The sequence below is a fragment of the Suncus etruscus genome, chromosome 16, assembly GCF_024139225.1.
Source record: "Suncus etruscus isolate mSunEtr1 chromosome 16, mSunEtr1.pri.cur, whole genome shotgun sequence".
Lineage (NCBI taxonomy): Eukaryota > Metazoa > Chordata > Mammalia > Eulipotyphla > Soricidae > Suncus > Suncus etruscus.
Window position 1 is genome coordinate 78233941 of NC_064863.1, and position 24832 is coordinate 78258772.

Consider the following 24832-nt stretch of genomic DNA (forward strand, 5'->3'; position numbering starts at 1 on the left):
TTTCTTAGAACCACAAAGACAGAAACAATGTCTTTGTCTGGAGTAAAGGGTAATCACAGGTACAATAATATGAAAACAAATTAGGTCTCTTTGTTTACATGACTTCTCTTTGATGTCAGTTGTGGTATTATATGGAGATATTTTTGTGCTTTTTGTGGAACATGAGGTTTGAACACGCAGCAGGAGAAAATGTTATTTCTAGTTATTCTTCAAGTTGGACCCTAAAATCGCAAGTATACTAGCATCTATGAAATGGTGCAGGTTAATTTTTCAGTTTGCAAACAAAGAAAATATCAGACAGTTCTGAGGCTTAGGAAGCAGGAAGATCTTGGATGTAAGAATAGATATTTGAGTGTTTGGTTCTACCATAATGTTTTGCAGTTTTAAAAGATGAAAAGAAATGATGTCCTTATTTGGCAGAGCTTTTATGTAATAAAGCTTTATCAGAAGTACATAGTATTTCTGGGATTTTTGAGTCACTCAAAGAGATCCACCTTAGCCCTTTACAATATTCTTTTTTTTTTTTTTTTTTTTTTTGGTTTTTGGGTCACACCCGGCAGTGCTCAGGGGTTATTCCTGACTCCAGGCTCAGAAATTGCTCCTGGCAGGCACGGGGACCATATGGGGCGTTGGGATTCGAAGTGATGACCTCCTGCATGAAAGGCAAATGCCTTACCTCCATGCTATCTCTCTGACCCCTACAATATTCTTTTTTTAGGGCCCTGTTCTCCCTTGAATACATCCATCATCCTTTTATTCCACACTATAGAAGCCTGTGTTCTCTCTCTCTCTCTCTCTCTCTCTCTCTCTCTCTCTCTCTCTCTCTCTCTCTCTCTCTCCCTCCCTCTCTCTCTCTCTCTTGTTGTTGGGCCACACCCTTCACAATATTCTTAACTGTTCCATATAACTACAATTTACATTTTAAAATGTCTGATTAAAACAGATTCTTGAACTTTGAAATAAGGTGATTTGTTGTGGGAAGTTATAGAACTATTTATTTAATATTAATTCTGGGTCACACCCAGCAGTGGTCAGGACTTATTCCTGGCTGTGTGCTTAGGAATCATTCCAAGTGATTTCAGGGGCTCATATGAGATGCTAGTTCTGGGGGTACGGCCAGAAAGTTTGGTGCTGGGTTGGCATGTAGTGCTTCTTGGGCTTAGTGAGCTTGGAGGAGCTGAAGGGCTACACCTGGCAGTACAGGGCTAGAATGGGGTTGTAGGATGTAGGATGTAGGGCTAGGATGCTATAGACTGAACTCAGAGACTCAAGAATACAAAGAACATAATCTTGAAATTCTTTCCTCAGTCCCAAGAGACATTTCTGACTGGGGATGTAACAAGTATAAAAATTATGCTTTTCTTTCTTAAAGAAAGTATATGATACAATATGTATTATATAAAATAGATATTTATATAATATATTATTATATTATAATATATTTATATATTATATAGCATATATGTGTATACATGTATGTGTATATATATGTATATGTATACATATATGTATATATACATAGAGAGAATAGAGAGCTGAGAGGTAGAGAAAGAGAAAACAGGGCTGAGTCTTCAGTTAACAGGATAAGTTGAGTAAAAAGACTTGGCAAGACTCATCAAATTAAACTCCTACCAAAGAGTTTTAATAGAAAACAAAGATTAAGTTCAAGTACATATGTCATAAAGTTCTCCAATTCCAAACAAAGTGTACATCTAAAGAAAAGAAACAAATATGGCTGCATTAAAAATCAAGAAGTCAATAGAAAAACTCAGTGTTGCTTTCTTTCTGTATGCATCAATTAACTTTATTTCCTATTTATAGTGTTTCTTAAATTAAAAAAAGAAGATGGGGCCGGAGAGATAGCATGGAGATGGGGCGTTTGCCTTTCATGCAGAAAGACGATGGTTCAAATCCCAGCATCTCCTATGGTCTCCTGAGCCTGCCAGGAGTGATTTCTGAGTGCAGAGCCAGGAGTAACCTCTGAGCGCTGCCGGGTGTGACTCCAAAACAAACAAACAAAAATAAATAAATAAATAAATAAAAAGAGAAGGTATTAAAGAGATAGTACAGCAAGAGGTGCTTGCCTTTCATGTGGCTGGCCCAGATACAATCTCTGGGACAAAGTTTGGTTTCTTGAGCCTGCCAGAAGGAATATCTGAGCACAGAGCCAGGAGTAAGCCAGAGGATGGTCAGGTATAGTCCCATTCCACCTCTCAAAAAAAAAAAGGTACAAAAATGTAAAATCAGAAGGATAGTTGCTTCAGTCAATAAATTAAAAAAATCATTATGTTTCATATCTTGACTTTTATTTTCTTATATTAGGTTCATTCAGTTAACATTTGAGATGATATAACTTGAGCAATCTTAATATTGTTCTTTCACATAATTACTACCTAAAACTTGTGAGATAGTATTGCCAGAATTAAGTAATACTTTTAAGTAGTATTTTTAAGTATTCATACAGTTATTAAAGCTCATTAATTTTGTAAAATACTTAAGAATAGAACTAATTTGTTACATTGATATACTGTTGGTTTAAGATTAGAAAATCTAGCTACATAACTCTTCACAATCAGAGAAGAAAGGAGAAAAATCCCTAAAATTTGCTTTTTAGATGCTGCTAAAATAGTACATTGAAGATAAAATATTCTTAGTAAACCATAAATATAAGAAAGCCTCCTTTAACTTTTAATTACCAATACTGACTGCAAATATCTATATATAAGTAATAGGAATACATTAAAATACTGACATGACTATCATATGAAATAATTTCTTATTCATCTTTATTGAAAAATTTAAACATGCTTAAATCATAGAAATAATGAAAAACAGAAATATATGCCAGAATAACAATTAAAAGTCCAATGTAGAAACGTTGCCTTAAAATCAGGAAGGGACACAAGGAAGCATGCAAGAAGAAAAATTTTAGGGCATAAATATGTCAAATGATAAAAAGATCAGAAAAGTAACAAATACTCAGTATTCCTACATGGTATATTTGTGTACTAAAGTTTATTAGAACTAGTAAAATTTGATAAAACTTTTAGAAGGTAATGAAAAATATTCATTTCATCATTACATACCAGCAGCAAAGTTTGAAGACATCAATTTTTCATTGACAATCTCTATAAGCTGTGAGCTACATTAATATAATTTAGAAGAATGTCTGATTACTTTAAATAATTAAAAAAGATTCAAGAGAACTGAACAAATGGAGTGTTATGTGATGGTCATGGATAGGATATTGGCTTCTCATGAAATTGATCTACCAACTTATTAGTCTAACTCAAATTTTCCATAAAATGGCAATAATCAATTTCAAAGCAAAAGATACGATTAAACAATGTCCAAAGTAACAATAGAAAAGGCAAACAAGGTAGAAATTTGTACAAAATAATGCATTTGTACAAAATAATGCACTGCAGAGGGTCTCCAGGCTCCGTCAGGAGTAATCCCTAAGAACAGATTCAGGAATAAGGTCCCCGAGACTATCAGATGTGATCCAGAAAAATAAAAACACAAAAGCTTGAATATGAAAGGAAAGTTATGATAAATAATTTAAAAAGTTCAAGGTAAAGGGTTTCATAATAAACAATTAAAAATTTGGGGGGCCAGAGCAATAGATAGCACAGCAGATAGGGCGCTTGGGATGGTGCCCAGGGGACACTTACTATTAGTACATTCATCGAAGGTTCTGTTGATCCAGATATCCTCAGGACAACCCTTACTTAGCACATAACATAACAAACATAACATAACATAACATAACATAACATAACATAACATAACATAACATAACTTTTTTTTTTTTGGTTTTTGGGCCACACCCGGTAACCCTCAGGGGTTACTCCTGGCTATATGCTCAGAAGTCGCTCCTGGCTTGGGGGACCATATAGGACACCGGGGGATCGAACCGCGGTCCGTCCAAGGCTAGCGCAGGCAAGGCAGGCACCTTACCTTTAGCGCCACCGCCCGGCCTCAACATAACATAACTTAACATAACTTAACATAACATAAATGTTATGTTAACATTTAACATAAATGTTACTTAACATAAATGTTATGCTGTTATTTGTTAATTGTACACGACTGACGTGGATTTGATACCCAGCATCCCATATGGTCCCCCGACCCTACCAGGAGTGATATCTGAGCACAGAACCAGGTGTAACCTCTGAGCACCACCGGCTCTGACCCAGAAACAAAACAAAACAAATGATCTGTTTGTGTTCTAGAAACACCTGAAATGCTCAGTGGTTATTACTATGCACTCAAGAATAAGTCCTCATAGGTATACCAGGTCAGACACATCCAAAGAAAGCTCCTTACCTGTTGTGTTATCTTTCAGACACTAAATTTCTTTTTAAAACACAGTGCAGACTATTTTCACAGATAAGATTAAGTAGACATTACTGAGTAATGACAATACTAAGTAATGCCAAAATGGTTTATATAATGTACTTTAAATATAGTCAATTATTTTACAGTATCTTAAGACAAAAATTGAACTGTAAATTACTGCATATTTTGCCTACAGTGGACTCAAGAAAGGAGAACATTTATCTTAGAATTTTTGTACACAATGTTTATTTCTTAAATAAACATTCCCCTTAAACATAAGGAATGAATTCTATATCTTATAAAGATGAATTAAAAATGAAATCCCTCCAGTATAGTATAATCACTGTGTTCTTTGTCACTACTGGCACCATCAACTGAACTTAAGAACAAAGACATTATCTTAGAATTGAGGTAAAAAAATAACTTTATAAATGTCATAGACATGAAAAAAGAATTTATAGATATTCAGGAAAGAGAAAAAGATTTTACCAAAAGAAAAAGTAGAGACTTTGAAATGAATTCCAAAATTAATAAATTAGGTTTGGACAATAAAGTTATCACAGTTTAAATAAAAGGAATTTAAATTTATTGCAAAAACAATTAGGTGCATCTAAAATTTTCCTCAATAGGGTAAGCAAAATTATCCACATGAGATCCTTAATTTTGTTATATATGTTAGCTTTTATTTTTATTGTTAAAATTTACATATAGGGGACCACTTATACTAGCAGCGGAGGGGTCAAAGGAGGGGGATATAGGATGCATAATGGGAACAGGGGTGGAGGGAGGATAACACTGGTGGTGGGAATGCCCCTGATTCAATGTCACTATGTACCTAAAATATTACTGTGAAATATTTGTAATTTACTTTGGTCAAAATAAAAATTATTTAATTAAAAAATTGAAATTATAAAGAAGCAAAAAATCTACAAAATATTGTTACATAGCTACTTTCTTTCTTTTTTTTTTTTTTTTTTTTGGTTTTTGGGCCACACCCGGTGACGCTCAGGGGTTACTCCTGGCTATGCGCTCAGAAGTCGCTCCTGGCTTGGGGGACCATATGGGACGCCGGGGGATCGAACCGAGGTCCGTCTCCTAGGCTAGCGCAGGTAAGGCTTACCTTACCTCCAGCGCCACCGCCCAGCCCCACATAGCTACTTTCATTTGATGTTGTGCTATTTTTATATTATAAAAATCGGGGCCAGAGAGATAGCACAGTGGCATTTGCCTTGCAAGTAGCCGATCCAAGACCTAAGGTGGTTGGTTCGAATCTTGGCATCCCAAACGGTCCCCCGTGCCTGCCAGGAGCTATTTCTGAGCAGATAGCCAGGAGTAACCCCTGAGTAACACTGGGTTTGGTCCAAAAAAACAAAAAATAAAACAAAAAAATTAATAATGTGGTGTCTGAACTTGAATTTTTAGTAATGATATTCAAATTATCTTTGACTACTTTCTATACAGTAGGCTAGAAACAATTCTGACTGTGTACAAGTTAAAATAACTAGTAAAAATGCTACTGCGTTAAATAGGGAGTGTCCTGGGAATTTTTAGATCAATAGACCTTGGATTAATGTGGTAAATAATGAGTGTCTCCTGTCCCAATCAGACTGAAGGAAATGTCGCACTAAAGCAAGAAATAAAAGAAGATAAAGAAATTTTCTGATTCACAAAGTACCTTAAAGTACAGGTGAGACTTACATTGGTTTTTGGAGAGGGCTTTTGCATGTCTCTTTGTAAATCGTTTGTCTGAAGAATAGACAGGGAGTTCATATAGCTGGCATCCTATAAAAAAAAACAAAAAAACAAAATAAACTTAAAAAATAAAGACAATTATCCTAAAGAGAAATTGTAGTGGAGTGTAGGGTGATTTTTAAGGAAGACTAGATATTTATGGATTTTGATTGTTGCTTATTTCCCCCTTTATTCTCAAACTGACTATTAATAGGAAAATATGGAGTGGGTGAATAACATGCCTTCACCCTTTAAGCTTCCTTTTCCAGCCCAGTAATGGATTATGATGTTTCCTAATACTCTGGCCATAAGGGTTCCATTTTCTCTCTTCCCACCACTGGAATTTGGGGCTGGAGAGAGAGTACTTTACCTTGTGAGTAGCCAACCCAGGTTGGATTTCCAGTACCTTATAAAGTCCTCTGAACCTAACAGGAGTGATCCCTCATTACAGAGCCAGAAGTAAGCATTTCCAGGAATGCTGAGCATTACCTGAGCATCAGCATTACCCAAAAACAAACCAAACAAAAATTCCCAGTGGTTTTTTGGTTTGTTTGGGCCATACTGGGAAATACTCAGGGAATACCTCTTGTTATGCCTTTAGGAATTAATCTTGACTTGTGCTCAGGGACCATATGGTATGCTGGAGATTAAAACAGGATAATATATTTAAAAACAAGACAGTAATTTAGATCTTCTTTTAATTATTCCTGAATTTCCACGGTAAAATATTTATCAGAGGTGAAGACATAAGTAAAATTCAATAACTACCTGTGGCTTTACATGAATAATGTTATTAACAATAAACTCATCAGTGAAGACATGAGAGGTAGGTTCCAATAAAAGGTAATTCACTATTCTGCTGATATAGTATTGATGCATTCAGAAATTCCAAGTAAGTAATATTAGATAAGAAAAGAGAATTGTGCAATACTACAATGTTGACAAGGCATTTTTGTCTTGAGCTGCCTAGTAAAGATGCTAGCAATATTGTTGTGAGGTGACAGACATTTATTTGTCACCAAAGACAGTGAAATAAGAAAAGATGGTAATGTGATGGATTTGGACGCTTGGTTAGAGATTATTAGTAAACATCTCATCTACATGACTGTTACATAATCACATGCATGCAGCTCATTTCTATGTTGGAAAATCAAGCATTTAATTCTCCAAGATAACAGCAACCAAAGATAACAGCAACCAAAGACAACTTTCCATCTAGTATTTTACAAATGGATTCTGATTCTACAAATATTTCTCATAAAAATTTGCTTCAAATCATTTCTCAAACAACTACTGAATAGTGTTCATTTCATACTAACAACCTGAGGGAAAATAACAGAATATTTAAAAATTCTTAATTTTTTTCTTAATTGGTGTTTTGGGTCACATCCAGTGGTGATCAATGCTTAGTCCTGATTCTGCACTTGGATATACTCTTGGCTATGGATCCAATCCAGATCAGATGCATTCAAGGCAAGTACCATCCATATCTACCATACAATCACTGTGGTCCCCCAAATTATAGTTCTCTTTAATCTTTAGTTCTCTCTGAAGTAGCTTTGTGGAGTAGCCTTGACACAGCTGTATGTGACCCTCAAATAAAAAATAATAATTGCACAAAAATTAGTATCATAAAACTATAGAAAAATGACAGAAGCAGTGTAAATAGAGAGTGATAAAACTATTATATAGGATAAAAAATTTCAAAAACCTTGATTTTAAAAAATAGTTTAGGCCTTAGTTCTGAGTAGCCATAAACTTGGGAACATTTCATTCAGGATGAATAGACACACTGCTATCTCTAAATTAAGAGTGACAAAAGGAAAGATTACAGACAACAATAAAACTTAGAAGTCAGATTAAAAATAATAAAACTCTGCTCCATGATCTTTGTCTTTGTCTTCCACTTCTTCCTCTATCAATTCTATCACTCATAAAATGTCTCTAACCAACAAATTTACTTTAGGGATATTAGTAACAACATTTCAAACGTAAGTTTTCTCTATAATATAACTAAATACACTGTACTTTTATTTCTACAAAGGAAGGTATGTTAATAAGCTAAAACATCCCTAGATGTTTGGGCTATCCTAGTCATTTCTAGTAGTCACTGAAATTGCATTGATGCCATTTCTTGTCTGTCGGCCCTCTGAATTAGGAGATACTGTTGTCTTTCCTTGTTTAAGGATAACACAACAATGGTCTAAAGAAGTTAAGTAACCATCCAACATAACACAGAATGCAAACATGTTTGTACGTACACCATGCAACCTGAGAGCTTATCACCATTACTACTACTTCTCATCTAACATCTGTAACTTCTTAAATCAGTAGGTTGTAAAGCCATAGTAATTTAATGACTTCCCCTCACTCTGAAGGAAAAAAAACAAAGTTTTACAGATCCGCTGTTCTACCAGATAGAGTCTAGATGAAGTATAGATGAAGGATTTACATCCTGAGATCTAAAAATTAGGGCTGAGACACATATCCAAATCACAGAGCATCTGTTCTCAGCTTTCTGGTAGATAACAATCTGAACTCAGCAGAGACCAAAAGTCTCTTCTGAGCTTCAGTGCTGCCAATATCTTTGCTGTCTGTGACCTCATGTATAGCCCTATGTGAGGTCCATGAGGGTATTTCTGAGGTTCTCAAAGAAGTGTATGTTCCAGGCCACCCCTTCCAATCAGTAACAGTACGTGCTTACTGGAAAAGTGAACAGATCATTCCTGTTTCTGACTCACTAGGAGAGAGATAAACTTTACCCATGACATTTAGAAGACTCAAGTGATTAACTGAATAAACCATTGCACAATTTGACTACTTGGAAAATATAATTATACTTCATCCAAAGACCCCTTTTAAACTACAAGTCAATAAAAGTTCCAATGTGATGAAAAGGGAAAAGGCTGATTCTTGAGAGAACTTAACAGAATAGCTGGTGTTGGTTTATGACTGTTTACAAATGTCTGTAAATCTTCCTTAGATACAAACTAAAAGATGTGATATTTCTATTATACTCTGGCTTTCTATTTTTCCTCACTATCCTTGCGAACCAACGAGTACAGTTTGATTAGCATGAATTTCCCTACAATACTTTAAAAATACATGAAAACCTTTTCCACAAATATTTATTTGAAATTACCGCATGCATGAATTGTGTTCTTTTTATTTTTCTTGCTCGATGAGTGTAAGTTCAGACAGCAAAGGCAAAGTAAAGTTCTATAGTAAGACATTGAACTGGAAGTCAAAATATACAGCTTTTCATCCTGATTTCCTAACTCGCTATAAAAACCTTGGGCAAGAATTTTAACTTCTTGGACATCTCTTTATTCAAAGATGTATGAAGAAAAACAATTAGATGAGACAAGCTTGAAGAATTTTTCCTTGTCTTTGAATGTTGATGGTGGCACACAGAGAACTGAGGCCTCTAAATCAGAAGTCAGAGAACATCTTTTTTGTTAGGCCAAAGCTATTTGACTTTCTGGGGAAAAAATCAAGAATTTAACCAAGTGCTTAAAAAGCAATTGCTAACAACTTTATGGATTCATATTAAATAAGAGATATAGACATAAAAGTGAGATACATGATGTACATAGATTTTAGTAGGGATCAATTGTGGCAGAGGTGGCAGCATCACTGATAATACTTGGACAGTATTATTAGGCTCCAGAGTGTTTGGGAGATAAGAGGGCCACACCACACAGGTGGCTGGGAGATGAGAGGACTGAGAGATGTGTGTAAGGCATGTGGTTTCAGGGATAGAATTTGGCCCTACAGGCAAAGAAAGCACTTTACCACTTTAGCCATACTCCCAGTTCCCGAGAGAGACTTTGAAAATAAAGCATTTGTGTCTAGAATGACTAAAATCAGATAATTACACAAAAACTTGAAGATACAAATGTTCATAAAAGCATTCTTTATGTTAGCTAAAAAGGGTGAGGGGAAACAAAATGTCTTCCATTTGCTGAACAAATAAAATGTGACAGTCAAACAATGGAGTATTGCCCAACTATTAAAAAAAGGACAAAGGGGCCAGCGAGATGGTGCTAGAGGTAAAGTGTCTGTTTTGCAAGTCCTAGCCAAGGAAGGACCGCGATTCGATCCCCCAGCGTCCCATATGGTCCCCCCAAGACAGGGGCAATTTCTGAGCGCTTAGCCAGGAGTAACCCCTGAGCATCAAATGGGTGTGGCCCGAAAAACAAACAAACAAGCAAACAAAAAAAAACAAAAACAAAAACAAAAAAAAGGACAAATCATCAAGATTTGCTCAACATAGATTGACTCTGAAACTACTCTGCAAGTGACAAAAATCAAACACTGTCTGAAGCTGTGGTTAGGACAAAACACAGGCATAGTGTGTATAAGGCACCACTGGGATCTTTGGCTTTACTGGTGTGAGCCTTTACTGCATCTTGGACTTAAGTGTACTATAATAGTTTTAAATAGAGGGAAGTTGAAAAGATAATCAATAAAAATATTCAGAATCAAGCAGCAGATTGGTGGTTTCAGGCAGAAAGAGTGGAGTGGAGTGACTGATAGGTTTGCTCTCTACAAAATTTTATGGGGGAAATGTGATAATTCATGACAAAATTAGGTGATGATAATTGAGAAACTTTGTGAACATATTAAAATCCAATAAATTTGATACATAACTGGGTGTATTTTAAATATTTAAATTATATTTGAATTCAAATTAATTTTGAAATATTTTGAAATTAACATTAAATTTGAAACATTTCCCTCCAAAAAAGGTCATTTAAAACAAGCTTTCCTACTCCTACCAAAAAAGAGAAGAAAATTAGGTTGGTGGTGGAATTCATTGGAAGAACTTCTCAGGAAAGGTCTGAAAGGGAACCTGCTTTGTGTATTATACGTATTAAACTCTTTGTGGACATAAAAATTGATGTGACAAATATTAACTGAACTCTATAGTGAATGGGGGCCGGGTGGTGGCGCTAAAGGTAAGGTGCCTGCCTTGCCTGCACTAGCCTTGGACGGACCGCGGTTCGATCCCCCGGTGTCCCATATGGTCCCCCAAGCCAGGAGCAACTTCTGAGCGCATAGCCAGGAGTAACCCCTGAGCATTACCGGTTGTGGCCCAAAAAAACAAAACAAAAAAAAAAAAACAAAAAAAAAAACCAAAAAAAAGAACTCTATAGTGAATGGCCATGCCGGGCAACAGAGTGCACAAGGAATAATACAGAGTCTAGGGTCTACTTACAGAACACTTTGGGGTGTGAATTGACTGCTTGTGCTAATGATATGTACAATTGCTATTTGCTTAAACCAGCTATGCCACTTGATGATCTTGAAAACACCATTTAAAAAGACAATGGGGAAGTCAAAATACCCATTTATTATGACTTTGTTGACCTTACTATTCAGCTACTCATGACGGGAGATATAAGAAGGCACTCGGCCAAGCACACAACTCCCACTTGCTTCCTGGCTCCACCAAGCTGTTCTTTGTTCAGCTGTACTGCAGAAGCTTTCCTTCCTGGAACCTGCTCCATGTTGCCAGCACACATGTCTGTCAATGTGCTATGTGTCCGTACCCTCCATTTTTCTTCAAGACCCTTACCAATATGTGACTTTAGTATCTACTGGTTTTCGGGTTTTTTTTTTTTTTGGTTGTTGTTTTTGTGTATTGTTTCTTACTCTGAAAGTACTTGGTCAGCCATGTCATGAATCTATTTACAGGGTCTAGAAGAACACTTTTTCACAGCCAGCATCCTTTTTCAGTGAATGCATTGCATCCCTTTCCTAACCTGACATGATCTGCTGTGTATTCCTTCTACTTTCAATGCCCTACTAAGCCAGGTACAGTGGTATAGGCCTGTAGTTCCTGCTACTCAAGAGGCTGCGGCTAGAGGATAGCTTGAGTCCGGGAGTCCAGGCTGTAGTGTACTATGCAGATCAAATGTTTACACTAAGTTTGAGATCAACATAGTGACCCTGCAGGAGCAGGAGACCAATATGTTGCCTAAGAAGACTTGTATTGGCCCAGGTCAGAGTCAAAGTTGATCAATTCCCTCCTTAACCTGCTAACAATTAATGATCTTTCATTCTTTTGTTAATATTCTGAATCTCTTTCCCCTAGTCTCAGTAATTCATCTCATACAGGTACATACAACCTTTGATAAATCCAGTTATGGGCTTTTTTAATTTTTATTTTTTGGTGTTTGGGCCACATCCCATGACACTCAGGGGTTACTCCTGGCTATGCGCTCAAAAATTATCCTGGCTCAGGGGACCATATGGGATGCCAGGGATCAAATCCAGGTCTATCCTGGGCCAGCTGCATTCAAGGCAAATGCCCTACCACTGTGCCTTTGCTCCGCCCCCCTTAGGCCTTTTTTTGTGCTGAGATTAAAGAGTTAAAAGTGGTTATTGGAAAATGCATAATTAATTAAATGTGTTACATTTATGGATATAAATCATGAATAACATCCCTGCTCTACTTCTTCATAATCTATACTTCTTTAGACACTTTAGTAACTTGATGTTTTAATAAGTTGACTTTCTGCTATCCAGACGATATTTCCTATTTCTCTCTTCTTCATCCCCTTTCCTTTCCTTTTCATTTCATACTTCCCTGGAAAGAATAAATAGTGCAGATAATCAGTGTCACACACCTATCAGTGACCATCCCATGTCCGTTCTGGTCCAGTTACAATGTAAGAGAAGACTGAACCTATCAAGAAGCCCAGCCTGGATCTTAACTCTTTTTCTATCTATTGTTAAAATACTTCCTTAATCTCATTTCTTAGTAGTGGTATCACTTGATGGTTTTCCCTTAGAGAAAATGCTTTTCAAACAACAGCCCTCACTATCTCGTCTACTCATTGCAATGCTTCCAAATCTGTGTTCACTACTGCACAAATAGTGCTGAAACACTCTTAACAATAATCTCTGCCTCACTCAAGTTCACAGCCACAGGTTACTCCAAAAGTAATTCTCATCCATGATTTCATAATATCCTTGGCTGCTATTTCTCCTTTATATAACATAACATTAATATACACACACTAGCATTTCTCTTTAATTAAACAGAAGTTGTTAAAGGCAAATGATTATCTCTATTACTCTCCATTTATTTTAATTATAATGCCACAGGAGAGTCCAGAGCTCAATAATTATGTTAAGTAAAATGGACTAACTCAAAAATGGATGCAGACAAATCTCAAATAAAATAATAATTTCAGGCTGGAGAGATACAGTGGTAGGGCATTTGCCTTGCATGCAGCTGATTCGAACAGACGGTGGTTCGAATCCCAGTATCCCATATGGTCCCCTGTGCTTTCCAGGAGCAACTTCTGAGTGCAGTGCCAGGAGTAACCTCTGAGCACCACTGGGTGTGACCAAAAAAAAAAAAAGGCAAATAAAATAAAATAAAATAAAATAATAATTTCAAGTCCATTTTATGGAGTCCAGGAAGTACCTTAACTTAATATATCCAAGCCTGAGCTTATAATTTATTAGTAAAAAAACATTGTCAATCCTTGACTTCCTAACCCAATTAGCAGTTGGCCTCTGGCTTAAGGCAATACTTTTGCTATTTTCCTTGATTGTTCACTTCTCTCTGTCTTCCTCTGATAATGTTCAGTCAATGTTTATTTCCAAAGTAAACTGGAATCCTTTCACTGCTATGTACATGACTATCCAGACATAACCATCATTGTTCTCCAAAACTGCGTCAGTGAGACTATCACCAACAAGTTTGGAATAGTAAACCAGATGGTATCACTTCTTTACCATTATCTTACTGTTGCTGGCATAAAATCCTAACTTTGCCATAACTCTAAAGCTCAGAATGATGTAGCTATTGACTACTTTTTTAATATCATTTCACACTGCTATCCCTTTCGGAGTCTGCTCAGAATGGCTTTCTTTGTTACTTTCTTTTCTATTCTCCAAATACTCCATGCTGTTCCTGTTTCTAATGTCAGCTAATAAAGTCCCTCTGCCTAGGATTTTCATGTCTGAAGCACTATTGCTGTGTCCTTTTTTTCTGATCCTATTTAAATGACTCAGAGAGGCCTTTAATCCTATCTACAATGGCCTCCTTGACCAAGTTCAACTCCCATTATCCTGCTTCATTCCAATCACAGCATTTATTCTCAGCACTTATTCTAATTTGTATAACAACCTTATTTCATACTAAAGGGAAGTAAATTTTTATTTATTATGCTACCAAAAGATGCTATGTTCATGATAAGGATTTGATCATATATCCTCAACATATTATATATTTGTCAAATAAAAGCCATGTAACTCCTATATGATCTTTCCCTTTAGTAGTAATACATAACCATTAAAGAATCTGGTGGCCACTAAAGCAAAAGAAAAAGAGGGATGGGGAGAATAGAAAGAGGGGGTAATTTTGATACTGTGATAACCTTAGATCTTCGGTGGGAAATATAGTGAAGCTTATAGACTTATACAGGCTTAAGGATGTACTCCGAAACTTCATACCACTATAAGCCAATGGCAAAGCAATAAAATTTGTTTAAAATACAGAAATAATATATTCTTACTCTTCTCTCTTCCATTTTTGTTTATACATGGATGTCAAATTAAGTTTTCTAAATTACAATTCAAATCATCCCTTTCCTAAAGAGTTTTAATTACTTCAGCTTACCAGATCAAACTGAAAATTATTCCTGCTTTCATTTCAATGGTATTTATAAAAAGATATGGAAGCAATCTAAGTGTCCCAAACCAGAAAAATAAATAAATAAACTGTGGTAATGGGGCCATATGGCTCAAAGGGCTGGAACACATGCTTTGTGTGTGGAACCTCTAGATTTGATCCCTAGAATCATAGGATCCCTTGAGTTTATGCTGTTCTTATGCTATAGTCTGCCTGAATTAATATTCTTGGAGAAGCTTTATTATAAGCTTAACTTGGTTTCTTTTTTGTTTTCTAGATATATTAAGATATAATCATATAACTGTACTATTTAAGGTCCTAATTTGATGTTCTGATGAATATAATATGTGAAATAATCATTACAATTATGCTAATAAACACATCTATCACTTCCCATAATTATGGTTTTGATAATGAAATAAGTATGCTTAGTCATTTTCAAGGAAAAATATACATTTTTAACTGTAGTCACACTGCTGCACATTGAATTTCTAGAACATATTTACTTACAAAACAGAAACTTGACCCCTGACAAGTAGTTACTAAATTCAAGTTCCCCTGACCTCTACAAACCAGAGATGGACTCTACTTTTAGGAATTTAAATAAATTAGATTACATATATATTTATATCATGAAGTATTTAACTTTCCAGTCAAATAACTTATCATTTGACATAGCTTAATACCCTCAGACTCATCCAAGCTGCCACTAAAAAGAGTATACATTTTCTTATGGTTAAATTAAATTAGTATTTATAGACATCGCATTTTCTTTCTCCCTTCATCTGTCAATTGGCACCTATATTATGCCCATATTTTGACTGCTGTAAATAATACTGGCATCTTGCTCATATTGTTCTTTTGGACATCTACTGGAAGTGACTTTTCTGGATCATATGTTAATAAAATTTTTTTTGAGGAAGCTCCATGTTGTTTTCCATTATGACTGTTTAAATTTGTTTAAAATACAGAAACAACATCTTCTGACTCTTCTCTCCTCCATTTTTAGTTTATACATAAATGTCAAATTAAGTTTTCTAAATTACAATTCAAATCATCCCTATCCTAAAGAGTTTTAATTACTTCAGCTTACCAGATCATCCTCACAAAGGTTCCTATTTCCCTCCACCTTTATTAACATGTCATCTTCTTTCTAACAGGCACTCTATTACATATGATGTGATACCTCATTGTAGTGATGATTTGCATTTCTCTGAATTTAGTGATGTTAAGCACTTTTTAATTTTCTTCTTGTTGCCTCTTTATTTTATTTTTTGTTTGTTTGTTTGTTTGTTTTTGGGCCACACCTGGCGGTGCTCAGGGGTTACTCCTGGCTGTCTGCTCAGAAGTAGCTCCTGGCAGGCAGGGGGACTCTGGGATTCGAACCAACCACCTTTGGTCCTGGATCGGCTGCTTGCAAGGCAAACGCTGCTGTGCTATCTCTCCAGGTCCTTTATTTTATTATAACTTCCTCATTGCTCCTTTTGTAACTGTTGATGTTGCAGTGACAACTGAGGGTCATACACATATTTGCTTATCTATTTTTTTACTTGGTGCTTGCTGTGGGTGCACAGCAGCTCATAGTGCTCTCACATTCAACTTAATGCTCCTAGATCTGTGTACTCCCTCATGGCTATGGTGCTTGCACACAGCTCCTCAGGGACCTCATGCTGTGATTGGAGCATGGGTTCTCATTGTAGGCCTCTTCAAGGGGGTGCTATAGTGACCACACAGGTGCCCTAGAGTCTTCACATTTTGGCCACATAACTTTTCCCTTTATTGTAGTAACCTTGGGGTTGCACCCTCCTGTGGGGCTAATATATGTCTGCAGTTTGGCCAGAAACAACTTCCGGTGCATAGGGTCACAGAGAATAGAACTTTCCAATTCAAATAGGAGAGCTGCCAGGATTAAGTTTGAAGCATATATGGGGAACTGGGGTTTGAATTCATGATCATTGGTTGCAGAGTAATCCACTTTGCTCAAAATAAAAATTATTATTATAAATAAAAAAAAGAAAGCATCTTAAGTCACTGAGCTACTGAGCTATTCTTCTGGATCCATGCTGAACAGCTCTGTATATTTTTTTTGTTGGCTACTTATATGTCTATTAGGTGAAATATATGCTCAGATCCTCTGCCCATTTTAAGATCATGTTATTTATTCATTTATTTATTTTGGAGGGGGGCTATACCTGACTGTGCTGAGGGATGAATCTGACTCTGTGTTCAGGGATTATTCTTGGTGGGAAAATGAGTGGTGCTGGAATCCAAACCCAGGTCAGTCACAAGCAAGGCAAGTACTTTACCCACTGTATTAACTCACAGGTCCTGTTATTTATATGAGTTTACCTTTGACATTTTATCACTGTGATCTTGAATTTCCACCATTAATGCTTTATAATTTCAGGATGAGAGATTCACATATTTGTTTATCCTAAGCATTTTATTCTTTTAGTTGATAATATGAATCAGATGTATTAATTTTCTTTCTGTAGTTTGCTTAAAGAAACCATTGATTTTTCTATACTGCAAATTTATTTTTCAGTTCTAACTTTATCTCCTAGAATTTTAAGCTTTCTTTATATAAAGACATGTAATTTGCTAACAAGTCATTTTAGTTATTCCAATCCAATCTGAATGCATTTTTATTACTTTTCTTCATCTAATCGGTATGGTTAGGAATTCAACTATTACACCAAATTCAATTCAAGGGGGCAGGCATTGTTATCCTAGACAAAAACTGAAAGGTAAAATTTTGTTTTTCCTGGTTGATGATGTTATCCTTAGATGGCTTTATTGATGACTAAGGAAAAGGGGGAGATACTGAAAGTATTAAAAGATAGGAGAAGCTAGAAGGAGCAACAAGATGCCCTGGTATTTAAACAGACTACCCAGTAGAGAAATATGAAGGTCACATTATGATGAGAAAATTCCACCCAGAATTATATTACCCAGAAGGATCCTCCTGTTCAGGTACTCATAAAAGCTGGAGGTCTTAAAGTTCTAAATATTTGTGAGTTAATTCCATAAAATCTCAGAGGGATATAGGTGCAAAAATTAAACGAGAATCTATGAACATCAATGGATGATTCTTCACAGCACCTACTTATCATGACCTTGTAAATAAATAAGTTGCTCAAGTATAATGTTAAATTTAATTTGCATTTGCGTTGATACCACAAGAGAGTTCAAATATGGTTTTGAATCAAACACAACTGAATGTTTAGCATGCAGTAATACTGTCAAAGAACAAGTATTTAAGAGAATATATATTACCCTTTAGCTTTAAGCACTGCTATAAAGAGCAGAAAGTATACCATAAAAACATGCAAACAAATAATTAATTTGGCAAATTAATTATGTTGAGTCATCTTTAAAAGCTTTCACTGTATACTGTAGAAATGAAAACTAACACTCAAAAGTATCTGAAAAACTGAGTTTATTGAGTTAAGTTTATTTTATCACATGATATGGTTCAATGGATATTTTACAGTAAGTAAGAAATTAGAGTAAGTACTTTGGAAGACACCAGAATGTTTCAGTTACTCTATAACTGAGAGAAATTACTAGATATAAGTAAACATGAGGTTATCACTTTTACCCTTGAAAAATTTAAATTGCAATGTGAAAAACAGATTTGATCTCACGTAATGCTGAATGGAAACTCGCTTGGACAGAGGGATACAAAACTGCCCTCACAACAGAGATGCGTTGAACTACTTGGGAGACAAGAGAGGACTACAGCAGTACTTCTCAATTATTTTCATCATGCCCTCTTAGGAAGAAGAAAACACTTTTTCCCGCCCCCTGCGTGAAATAGTAAATAATAAATAGTATTTATTTATTTAGTATTTATTTATATAGTATTATGTAAATAGTATCATTATTAAAACTTTAACCTGCAAAACAAAAATATATAAAAATAATTTGAGCTGATTTTTTAATCAGAGGTGATGTCTGGATTAATGGCTACAATGAGCACGTTTTGCAATGCATAGATTCCCGAAGCAGGACACAGCCACTCTCAGCTCGAGAGACATACAGAGACATAAACATGGGGCTTAGTTTGTACAGTGTTTGCTGAGGTCAAATGCGCCCCCCTTTACGGAGCCTCGCACCACCCATTGGAGGTGCGCGCACTATTTGAGAAGCACTGGACTATAAGGAGGAGCAGAATTTGAGGCATCTTTCCTGGACACCTTCCAACGCCACCCAATCAGAAACCAACCTCAACAAGATAAAGAAATCAAGGGAATGGGTAGTAGCCAAGCTAACAGGTGAAAAAACAGGGAGAAGGAATATAACAAGGTGTGTTATTATGAAGCAGAGCTACTATAATGGTTTTGAAGCATAAAGCTGGCAGAAAATCTGAGAAATGCTATACAATGGTGAAGAGTATGTTCCAACTAAAGATTACAGAAATTTATACCCCATGCTCCTCAATCATTGGTTACCTCAATCATTGGCTGCCCTGGAGGGAGGTTCCGTTCTAAGCATTTCTGACCCACAGAAGTATAACTTCTCTCCCAAGAGATCAACTGAGAGAAAATAGCAAGAATCTAATTCTAAAGAATACAAGTAATTCAAAATATGATAATTAACTGCCTCTTACAAATTACACTTGCTTGCCAAATATACAAATACAATGATATGAAAGAGGTGACTTGTGATGTGTTAATTCTAAAGTATTGCCATCTCATCAAAAGTAGTTTAAAGAACAATGACATATTCAACAAGCAAAGCAATTTATTCTACCTCTGTCAATATTTCTCATAATAGAAAAGAGAAAATATAATCTCTGGAAGAAATACTTTTTTTGTTTTGTTTTTGATTTTTGGGTCGCACCTGGCTGCACTCAGGGGTTACTCCTGGCTCTATGCTCAGAAGTCACTCCTGGCAAGCTGAGGGGACCATATGGGATGCCAGGATTCGAACTATCAACCTTCTGCATGCAAGGCAAACGCTTTACCTCCATGCTATCTCTCCAGCTCCTGGAAGAAATACATAATGGTTCAGATTATTTAATAAATGTATACATGTTGGGGCCAGAGATGCCTTGCATACAGAGGGATGGTGGTTCAAATTCTGGCATCCCATATGGTCCCCCAAGCCTGCCAGGAGCCATTTCTAAGCATAGAGCCAGGAGTAATACCTGAGCACTGCCGGGTGTGACCCAAAAACCAAAAAATAAAAATAATGTATAAATGTTCATGGAAATTATGTTTTAATTTAAAATGCTGAAATTTTGTTCTTCTAATACTTGGCATTTTATTCTCTTATTGAGTTAAATATCTAGCTTTGTCATTTACACTGTGACTTTAAATAATTTACTCTTTACATTTTTGCATGAGCAAAATAGAATTAAAATCATCTACTTTATGGTGATACTGTTAGAATTAAATGAGTATTGAAAACATTAGCAAACTCTAGCGCCAATTTCCCTCAGGCTATTACTCCTAAACCTATACTGATTTTGTTCATTTGTTGGATGGCAAGTTCCCTTAGAGACTAGAGTACACTTTCTATTTTTGTTTGTTTATTTTATTTTTTATTTTTGGGTAACATCCGGCGGCGCTCAGGGGTTACTCCTAGCTCTGTGCTCAGAAATTGCTCTGGGCAGGCTTGGGGATTTGAACCACATCTGACCTTGATTGGCTGCATGCAAGGCAAATGCTGTACTATCTCTCTGGCATCTATTGTTTAATTATTTTTATATAAATCTTTATTTAAGCACCGTGATTACAAGCATGTTTGTAGTTGGGTTTCAGTTATAAACAGAATACCCCCCTTCACCAGTCCCAGTACTTTTACAAGAGCAGTTTAGAGTAGGCATTAAATATGAAAAGTAGTGAACAAACATGATTGAAGCTAATGTTTTAAACTATAGTTCAAAATTTAAAGCAATGAAAATATATGCAGTGTTTTTAACACAAAATAAAAGTACTGGGAATGTTTTAGAAGTTCATGTGAGAAATCAGTTTACGTGATAAATGACAGACTCTGCAGAAATAATTTAGAACTTTGAAATTATACTTTATATAGATAGATAGATATTAGTGAGTGAGCACACATCTCAAACAAAACACTGTGGAATGCTAATGCAATGAGCCATTTAGCTCTTTAAAAATTGTTATAAAATTTTATGTGATTGGGCCCGGAGAGATAGCACAGCGGCGTTTGCCTTGCAAGCAGCCGATCCAGGACCAAAGGTGGTTGGTTCGAATCCTGGTGTCCCATATGGTCCCCCGTGCCTGCCAGGAGCTATTTCTGAGCAGACAGCCAGGAGTAAACCCTGAGCACTGCCGGCTGTGGCCCAAAAACCAAAAAAAAAAAAAATGTTTATGTGATTATAGTTTTTGCACACTTGACTTATTCATTTGACTGTGGCACTGATACACTTGGCTATAGTTCCTGATAGGGGTCACATACTTGGTTGTGGTGCTTGCACACATTGATTGCAATGTTTATTATGGTGATATTTTATTGAAATATTGATTGCAGTGTTTATTAAGGTGATATTTAGGATACCAAGAAAGATAAAAAGCAGTGTTAGTGATTGCACTTGATGTCATGGGGCAGCTGATCAAACCCAGACCCTTATGCCTGCAAGATGCATTTTCTTTTTCTGAGCCACATACCAGGGCCTATAACTATTCTTTTTAAATGTACAAATGGCATTCTGTTAGAATAATGGTATTTATTCTATCCTTCCTTAATTCTTCTCCACAGAACATATCACTATCTGACTTTCTACATATTGACTATTTTTTTTCTTCCTAAAACACAGCCTTTATTAGGGCAGAAATTTATTTGTTTTGTTCTCGGGTCATGCCTGGCTGTGCTCAGGGTTTATTCCTGACTGTGTGCTCAGATGTTACTCTCAGAGAGCTCAGGAATCCATATGAAAAGTTGGGGACTAACCCAGGGTTGACCACATGAAATGCAATTGCCCTACTAGCTGTACTATTACTACACTCCAAGGCAAATAATTTTAACTATCACTGCTCATGGATGTATTCTCTGTTCCTAGACTCATGCTTTGTACATAGAAGACAAAAACATTGTGTACTGCCAAAAGCAGCTAACAAATGCAGCTTCAATTTCATAGTTTGTTCTTTGAAATAATATTTCTTTGAACAATATTTTGCTCTGGAAATATAAGTGTGTTTAAGTTGTTCTTTAAAGGAAATGAAGGAAAGGAAAAGCTTTATGAAATAAAGTCTGAATTTCGATGAAGTCATCAAGAAAATTATCCTAACATTGAAGAAAATAAACATTGGCTTTAGATCTCTACCTAAAATATGTGATTTTTGTAACCCAGTTATTTGACCTTCCAGTTTGGTATACAAAATATAGAATCTTATATTAACTTTCTCTCCTTGAAACAATACTAAAACAAAAATAATTTAAAAAAAATGTCAACTTAAGTGAATTAAATAATTCTTATTACTGTAGGACAACTAAGATGAACATCAACCAACTGTGAAAACCATTCACTATTTCAGCAAAATGTGGATCAAAATACTGGGTGTCAATAAATAATATTCTCAGAGCTTTAAAAGACTAAATATCTTTATATATATACACAATCCTAAGCGGGCTATCCAAACTTTCTTTGGTTGAAGTACCTAGTGTCATGATCAAACCATCAAGAAATTTTTTGGCGGAGGAGTGAAATTTCACCCTCAAAGAACTGCAATGAAAGTAGAGGGGAGAAAGAATAAGGTAGATAGTCTCTTGCTTGGAGTTCTGGGAAAGGAAGCCTGTCGGGATGTGCGGCCAAGGAATGTACTAAAGAAATCAGGATTACATATGCAACAATAATATATTAGCCAGACATCAGATCATTACACAACAGCCTATTACACAAAAGATTTGAGAGTCACTGAGTTCTGGCCTGCATCAAATTAAAAACATCTAAAGTACAGCTGAAGTGAAATCCATCTTGTTCTTAAAGTCTTCAATCATTATTTTGTTTTTATATATTTTACTACACAATTAAAATTATCTACCAAAATAACTAGTAGCTAGCTCGCTTCTACTTATTAAAGGCCAACCAGAAATGCCAAGTCACCACTGCACATTTCACCCTGTGGTCACACACACACACACACACACACACACACACACATATACACACATACACACACACTCTACTTTGGAAGTATCTCTATTTCTTGCTACTCCTCTCCCCAGAAACATCTTGGAATCACAGTCATTTTCCACATTAGCATTTAAATACTCTATTCCTTCATAAAGCTGCAACTTAAAGCATTTTTAAGTAAACGACTCATTTAATTTAACATCATACTTTTGTTCACAGAGAGCATAATTTTATTATCAGATATTAAATATAAAAATATGAATATTATTAATCATGTGAAGACACCAAGAATACTAAATGTAAGAAATGTGTGAAATGTTATCCCATAAGCAATAAAAAGATAACAATTTTTATTGTTGTAAACCACATACTAATAATGTAAGAGATTAAAAGCAACATTTTTTTCATTCTGCTTTCTTATTTTGTTTGTTTTTGTTTTTGGGGCCACACCCAATTATGCTTAGGGGTTACTCCTGTCTATACGCTCAGAAATTGCTCCTGGCTTGGGGGACCATATGGGACACCAGGGTATGGAACCTCAGTTCATCCTAGGTCAGCCAATTGCAAGGCAAATGCCCTACCACTGCACCACTGTTCCGGCCCCTCACTATGCTTTCTTTCTATTAGCAAACTGGTTTCCCGATATAATAAATAAAATTAAGATGAGATCAAAGTTTTGTGATCCTCTGAGTTTTATTTGGAAGCCAAAGTTTGTTAGCACTTGTTTTTAACCTCATTTAGTACTAAGAATAACAACAAAATAACAATTACTTTATTGATACATTTCTCATTTTATAGATGAGGAAAAGTAAGGTTGAAGAAAAGATTGGCGAATTGATCCCAAGTCACACAAACTTTAAATTCTAACCCAAGATGTCTGACTTCACAATTCGCTCTTCCCTTTAAGTAAGTTTCAGAGTGCACTTTAAATTTATTTATAGATGCACCAAAGTTTATCTCTCATCTCACTATCTCAAAGTGATCTAATAACCTCTTCAGTAACATTGCCCCCTTTTTTTAGGGGAGAGTGCGAACTCAATCCCCCACTATCATAAATTATGCAATCGAGTTTCCTACATTTGGAGAGATCACAGGGGTCAGCACATCTGGCATGCAATGGATAAGCCTCACCCTGGGAAAACTATCTTTGTGATTATGGTATCTCCCCTGTTAGGTAAGTATTCTGTAACTCTTTAACTTGTATTATCATTGAATCCTAAAAAACAAAAACACATCAAGTACTAAATTTAAAGGAAAAACACTTTACACTGCTATAATAGTTTTTTTTTAAAACATATTCACAGACATCAATAGTTTGAATCTCATAACACATTATAATATTTTCACCACTTTAGATAAGGGGAAGAAAATATTTCCTAGACCTCTGGCCAAAGCACTTTTCCCCCTGACATTTCTCTGATCTGAAATGTATCACTGAAACCCAACTACAATCATGCTTGTAACCATGGTGCTTAAATAAATGTATATTTAAAAAAAAAAGAAATGAATCATAGTAAACTTAGAAGTTCCTCAGAATTCAGTAATTCAATGAGGCAAAGGGAGAGTCCAGCTGAATTTATACACATTGCTGAAAGTCTAAATCAAGGATTCTTATTTTTAAGTTAGAAAAAGAAAATGGCTGGATTGACACACACACACAAACACACACACACATACACACTTGGATGGTCTATCTTCTAATTTTATTTCAATTTACAACTGTACTAACGTATATTTATTTAACCAGTGATTAAAGACACAAAACAGAATCTCTTCCTGAATTTAAGATCAAATCATAATTTTTTTCATCCAGGTCAAAATACAACAAACTTTATAGTTGTGTGAACACAAAGTTTTATTTAACTTTCGAGGGCATAAGAAGCCTCAACACTTTATGAATATTAAATATTTTTGGTTTTTCCTCCTTAAATACCCTTGTATCTATGTCGGTCATTTTCACAGGCCTACACTTATTCTCATATCACATATTTTATATCTCT

General features: G+C 35.6%; 1 protein-coding gene and 1 non-coding gene across 2 annotated transcripts in view; both read right to left on the bottom strand.

Moving 5' to 3' along the window:
* Positions 1–24832, bottom strand: part of FAM13A (family with sequence similarity 13 member A) — a 286634-nt gene that overhangs the window by 148143 nt on the left and 113659 nt on the right. The window contains exon 6 of the mRNA XM_049789780.1: positions 6043–6126. Coding sequence (XP_049645737.1) covers positions 6043–6126 — 84 coding nt within the window. The remainder of the gene's footprint in view (positions 1–6042; positions 6127–24832) is intronic.
* LOC126032760 (U1 spliceosomal RNA) lies at positions 23851–24014 on the bottom strand. Its single transcript, XR_007503971.1, has one exon. It is a non-coding gene; the product is annotated as a U1 spliceosomal RNA (small nuclear RNA).